The 6,299-nt window shown below is 39.7% G+C and overlaps 1 protein-coding gene across 1 annotated transcript in view; it reads left to right on the forward strand.

The window, feature by feature from the left end:
• The window catches only part of LOC125239514 (cytochrome P450 4C1-like), a 60,207-nt gene extending 56,061 nt beyond the window's left edge, over nucleotides 1-4,146 (forward strand). The window contains exons 10-12 of the mRNA XM_048147128.1: nucleotides 1,024-1,027; nucleotides 1,698-1,874; nucleotides 3,778-4,146. Of these exons, the coding sequence (XP_048003085.1) occupies nucleotides 1,024-1,027; nucleotides 1,698-1,874; nucleotides 3,778-4,001 (405 nt within the window). The 3' untranslated portion in view covers nucleotides 4,002-4,146. The remainder of the gene's footprint in view (nucleotides 1-1,023; nucleotides 1,028-1,697; nucleotides 1,875-3,777) is intronic.
• The last annotated feature ends 2,153 nt before the right edge of the window (nucleotides 4,147-6,299 follow it).

The following is a 6,299-nucleotide window of genomic DNA, read 5'->3' on the forward strand; positions in this document are numbered from 1 at the left end:
TATTCCCATGCCGTATAATTTTTTCAGCAGGATTACGTGGGACACACGGTCGTAGGCTTTAGTCATATCTAGCATTAGTCCTACTCCGTACTTTTTATTATTTATGTAATTTAGAGTTTCATGCATGTAACTAAATATTGCATACACTGTGGAACGATTTGTTCTAAACCCGAATTGGTTACTATCGAGAATCGAGTATTTTTCGAAAAATTTATAAACACGGTTCGACATCACCTTTTCAAATATTTTAGACATGCATGGCAAAAGCGCTATAGGTCTGTACTGACACGGGTTTGTACTGTCACCTCCAGGTTTAAGGATTGGTATTATTTTTGCTATTTTAAGCATATCTGGAAAAACTCCTTCTCTAAGAGACTGGTTTATTAAAATCGTTAATGGTGTGATTAGTTCCAGTACACATATTTTTATAAGTTTCGTTGGGATCTCATCTATGCCGTAGCTATCTTTATTTTTCAATTGTTGTATTACGTTTTTAACTTCGCGTTCAGTCACTTGTGTAATAAATATGGAGTTAGTGGTAGGGGTGATAACTGAGCGGCCAGTCGGTGCGCTCGAGCCGGCGGCGGCGGCGGACCCAGTGCAGTCGGCCGGCGGTGACTCACCGACCGATGCGAAATATTCATTAAGCGTGTTTACAATATCGTGGGGCGATTCTAATACAGAATCTCCAATTTTTAGTAATATGTTTTTATGATGCGATGTATTTTTATTTGTTGTATTTTTAATTATACTCCACATTGTTTTGATTTTGTTTTTTGACCGGCGCATTATTTTAGTATAATTCAACTTTTTCGAAGTAATTATACATTTTTTAAGTATATTTTTATATTTCTTGTAATAGTTTCTTATCACTTCACTCTTACTGTGGTTAGTTAGAATTCTTAAGAGACGTTTATTTTTACATGCTCGACGGAGGCCATTTGTTAGCCAGGCTTTATTGTTATTTATGGGTTTTATTTTTATTTGTTTTATAGGAATATGGATTTCTAAATTTTCTTGCAGTTTGGTATGAAATTTGTTATAATTACTGTTTATATCACTATTAGGGGATAATATGTTATTCCATTCGATGTTTTTAATACCTAATCTAAAACTTTCCATATTATTACAGTTAAATAAACGCTGGTTAATGTAACGTAACTTTTTTTCTGATATTGTTCTTTCCATTTGATATGGGTTAACCAGTCATACGGGTTAACCCTCCATTTTCGGTGGTTCAAGTGACCCTAGCAATTAAAGGGTATATTAATAATTGAGGGGTTGAATGAATACGAAACTCTGACATTGCAGTGACAGGCAAAGCTTTAAAGTTGACTTTTACGACACCTACGGGAGAAAAGTGGGCGGTGAAATTTTTACCCATTCACCACACGGATAACGGGTGATAATTTCGAAAACTCCACGTATTCTTATTGGGTTTCCGCATATCAATAGGGTTTACTAGTGTACCGCCGACGCAAAAACGACGGGGTGTTATAAGTTTGACGTGTCTGTCTGTGGCATCGTAGCTCCCGAACAGATGAACCGATTTCAGTTTAGTTGTTTTTTGTTTGAAAACTGAGCTAGTCGGGAGTGTTCTTAGCCATGTTTCATGAAAATCGGTCCACTATGTCGCGGTCGGGGGGTTTTTCAAAATTTTAATTTTTTATATTTAATGCACATTTTTTTAATTACAGCGTCAGGCACGACGCTCGTGGACTCGACAACAGTGATGTTCAACATCTGGGGCACGCACCGCAACGCGGAGTACTGGGGACGCGACGCTGAGGCGTTTCGTCCCGAGCGCTTCCTGCGCCCGCTGCCGCACGCCGCCATGTTTGTGCCCTTCAGCCACTCCGTGAGGAATTGTATCGGTTAGTATCTATACCCTCTCTCTCTCTCTCTTCTGGCCTTATCTCATTTTTATTTGGGGTCGTCTTAACGGCTCAGCCACGACATTGGTCTAAGCGCGACAGCGGTGAGCGGCGGCCATACATTGGAGCGAGACACAGCGATGGGACTTTTCATTCGCACGTATGGCTGCCGCTCACCGCTGCCGCGCTTAGACCAATGTCGTGGCTGGGCCGTTAGGGTCTATATTCTTACCCCGTTATTCATAAACGTACTCTAACATTATCAAGCCGATAAAGTTCGTTTGTCCCTTTTCGACGTATTGGTGTGATAGAAAGGAACAAACGAACTTTATCGGCTTGATAACTTTAGAGTACGTTTATGAATAAGGGGGTTATTCTCTAGGTCTTTCTTAACTACATACATCCATGTAAGTCGGGATCTTCCACGGCCCCCTGTACTCTATAAATATTATCGAAAAAAGATAGGTAGTGCAGTGCCCTTGCGCTTCGCTTGACTCGTCTTGGCGGGGACACTTTAGCGTCAGGCACAACTTTAGTAGACGAGACGACGGTGACGCTAGAAGCGCGGGAGGCAGCGCTATATTTGTACCCTTCAGCTACTCCGTGAGGAACTGTATCGGTTAGTATCGAAGGCCTCTTAAAATGCACGACCTTGGTCTAACAATGCTTCAAAGACCGTGGACCGGATCCACGCAGTTGGTAGTCGGGCGCAACCCGACATACAAGCGCGCGAAGCGCTCCCATACATTAAGTACCTAGCTCTGGACCCTGTAGGGATCGGGCACAGTATAAAACCAGTAAAAACTCTTCCAACAAACGTACGCCGCGCGGTGCACACAAGCGCGTCGTGTACGTACGCAACACATGCAAACGGATTTGGATAAACGTGGATAGGAATAATGTTCATAATGATATTTTTTGTGTTTTCTGACTGATATAATGTGGTATGTCTTTCCCATCACGGAACAATGGTGTTCCGGACCTTTGGGAGGCGTGCGCGGGGCCGAAGCCAACGGGTAGAGGCCCTTTCGACACTTTAATGAAATGTAAGGGGTACACCGCGCGGATGTTGCCCTTGCCCGTATCATGGGACACACGCAGAGGCAACACCCGCCAGGGTGTAAGGACTATTTGAGAGTTAATGGAATCTAAAATGAACTGGGCTATTTTGATGAAAGTGAGGGACTAAATATATACTGGGCAATGGATAAAAACCCGGATGCCTGCCTAATAAAACGGTATCCAATTTTATTTCCGGCAGACGGTGACTCGTCCCCACAAGATGGGCCACCTAATAATAATGTGGTATTATTATTATACTAATACTTATAGTTAATAGTGTGAAATAACATCTTACTTTGGACGATGTCGAGTAACATTTATAGTAAATTTTGTTCAATCACGTGCTCTCGAACGCCTACCTTTCGCGTCGCCGCTGCCGGAGAGTAACTGATCGGGCATAGCTCGACATTCAAGCGCACGAAGCGCTCTATTAAGTAGGGTACTTGACACGGTAGGATCGGGCGTAGCCCGACATTTTCGCACGCTTTTACATTCAGCAGTACGAAGCCCTACGTGGAGCTGAGAAGCGTTCTAATAGCTGTGGTTTCATATCACATCAACAACCATTGCGGCTGTGTCTCTAACGCAAGCTGTCCTAATTTTTCCGATCTCAAACTTTGTTTAACCCCCCGCGCAAAAACGACGGGGTGTTATGTTTGATGTGTCTGTGTGTGTGTCTGTCTGTCTGTGGCATCGTAGCTTTCGAATGAGATTTCGTTTTTACGTTTGAAAACTGAATTAGTCGGGAGTGTTCTTAGCCATACTTGACGATAATCGGTCCATGAAATCGGGGTTTTTCAAAATTAAAATTCTATATTATGGTTATTTTCTGTATCCTCAGGTGCAACTTACGCAATGATGTCAGCAAAGACGGCGCTAGCCAACCTTCTCCGGCGTTACCGCTTACTACCGCCGGCCGGCGTACGCGCCGCTGACCTACAGCGCCCTCTGCACGTCAAGTACGACATCATGATGAAGGCCGTCGATAATTTCACGCTTAGGATAGAAGAGAGAAATAGGAAGTCTGTCACGTTGAATGCAGTGGATAATTTGATAGAGAAGTGAGGGACCAGTTTAAATCTGTATGAGTATTAATTATTATTATTATAGTGATGTATACAGCGCGTAAACGTAATAAGGGCGATAAATGAAACCAGGCGTATAATTCAATATTGTTTATCATTAATTAAGAGGTGTTTTTGATTTACTCTTAATTTTCACCCCATAATGATTTTTTGAAAAAAATCTCAGCAGCAATGTACTGTAAACGTGGTTGCGATGACAATCAATGACAACTGTCAACGAGCGTTTAACGGGAGTGTGTTTGCATTACGTTGCGGGCCGAATTACTTTGTATGGATTAAATAGTTATTTGTTATACAAGGGGGCAAAGTTGTATTTTAACGCCGAGTGTGGAATTGAAAAACGAGCAAGTGAAAGGATTCTATAGTTGAACCACGAGCGAAGCGAGTGGTTCGAGAATAGAATCCTGAACTTGCGAGTTTTTTAATACACGAGAAGTAAAATACATTTGCACCCGAGTGTAACACAAAACTTTTCCCCTCACTATAGCGAGGAAACTACAACGCAAAAAATGCGTTTATCACTGCTTCCAATAGTTCCACAGGTGGTAAATGATCTTTATTATTAGATTCACCTACTTTCATCACTTTTAAAGCTGTTAATTTGACTTTATTCAAGGTCAAATTACTTTACCCACTAGTGGATAAAATGCGTTTTTACCCGCTGGTATTAAAGGACAAAACACGTGTTTCCGAGCCAGTGAGGGGAAAAAAATATTTCAAGTAAAAGTTATCTAATTACATTTTATACGTCCTATACTCACCACCGTTAAGAGGTTCGCCCGTATTAGGTTTACACCCTGTATAGTGTATATGCATCATGCTCTTTTGTCTCTATTGACAGCGTGTCAAAATTCAAATTTGAATAAATCTTTGTCAAGGTCATGCATGGGTTAAATAGCTAGCGCTAGAAAAGTTTATTAATATTGGTGTCGCTTAACTTCAAACTTGGGTCCATCTTATCAATCCTGCTATAAGGTTGATTATCTTTCAGATCATAGTATTTTTTTTTTACATAATCAACCTTAAAGCAGAATCTACCCTAGTTTGAAGTTAAGCTACACATGAAGAACAACTGAAAACCCTATGGATATGAACAAAAAACCGGCCAAGAGCGTGTCGGGCCACGCTCAGTGTAGGGTTCCGTAGTTTTCCGTATTTTTCTAAAAAACTACTGAACCTATCGAGTTCAAAACAATTTTCCTAGAAAGTCATTATAAAGTTCTACTTTCGTGATTTTTTCATATTTTTTAAACATATGGTTCAAAAGTTAGAGGGGGGGGGGACGCACTTTTTTTTCCTTTAGGAGCGATTATTTCCGAAAATATTAATATTATCAAAAAACGATCTTAGTAAACCCTTATTCATTTTTAAATACCTATCCAACAATATATCACACGTTGGGGTTGGAATGAAAAAAAATAGCCTCCACTTTACATGTAGGGGGGGGGTACCCTAATAAACATTTTTTTCCACTTTTTATTTTTGCACTTTGTTGGCGTGATAGACATACATATTGATTCCAAATATCAGCTTTCTAGTGCTTACGGTTACTGAGATTATCCGCAGACGGACGGACGGACGGACGGACAGACAGACATGGCGAAACTATAAGGGTTCCTAGTTGACTACGGAACCCTAAAAACCCTATGGATATAAATATCATGTTGACCTATTTATTAATTTAAACTTTATTGCACAGTCAATATTGTACAAAAGGCGAACTTAATGCCAGAAGGCATTCTCTACCAGCTAACCTACCTAATCTATTTAATTACATTGGAGAGCAGAAATCTACTTATAAGTATTATAAAAAAGAGGGAAAAAAATATTTGAGCATTTATAATTATCTTGTTCATTCCACAACTACAAATTACAGAAGAATAGTCTATAGATTTCAGTTCTATGATTTTTTCCATACTGCAATAAAACCCAGTTATTTTTAATATTGCTTTTAATGTGTATAAAAACTTAGTTAATTATTATGACAATAAAATACTGTAAAATACTGTAAATTAAAGCTAAGAGATAATTGTAGAGTAAAAATATATAGCTAGGTATTTTAAATAAATAATATATTACATTTATAAATATAACACTGGTAAATTCTTAAATTACCAAATGGGTGACGACAAATGTGACCCATACATCAGTAAATGTGGGTTATTTGTATAGGCATAGTTAAGTGACATCTATCGACAATCTCGCGTCAAATAGCGTGAATTATCAGTACCACTACTCGATACTAGGTGGCAACTGTGTTTCGTCAAAATGTAATATT

Source organism: Leguminivora glycinivorella, chromosome 25 (assembly GCF_023078275.1).
Source record: "Leguminivora glycinivorella isolate SPB_JAAS2020 chromosome 25, LegGlyc_1.1, whole genome shotgun sequence".
In the NCBI taxonomy this organism is placed as follows: Eukaryota; Metazoa; Arthropoda; class Insecta; order Lepidoptera; family Tortricidae; genus Leguminivora; species Leguminivora glycinivorella.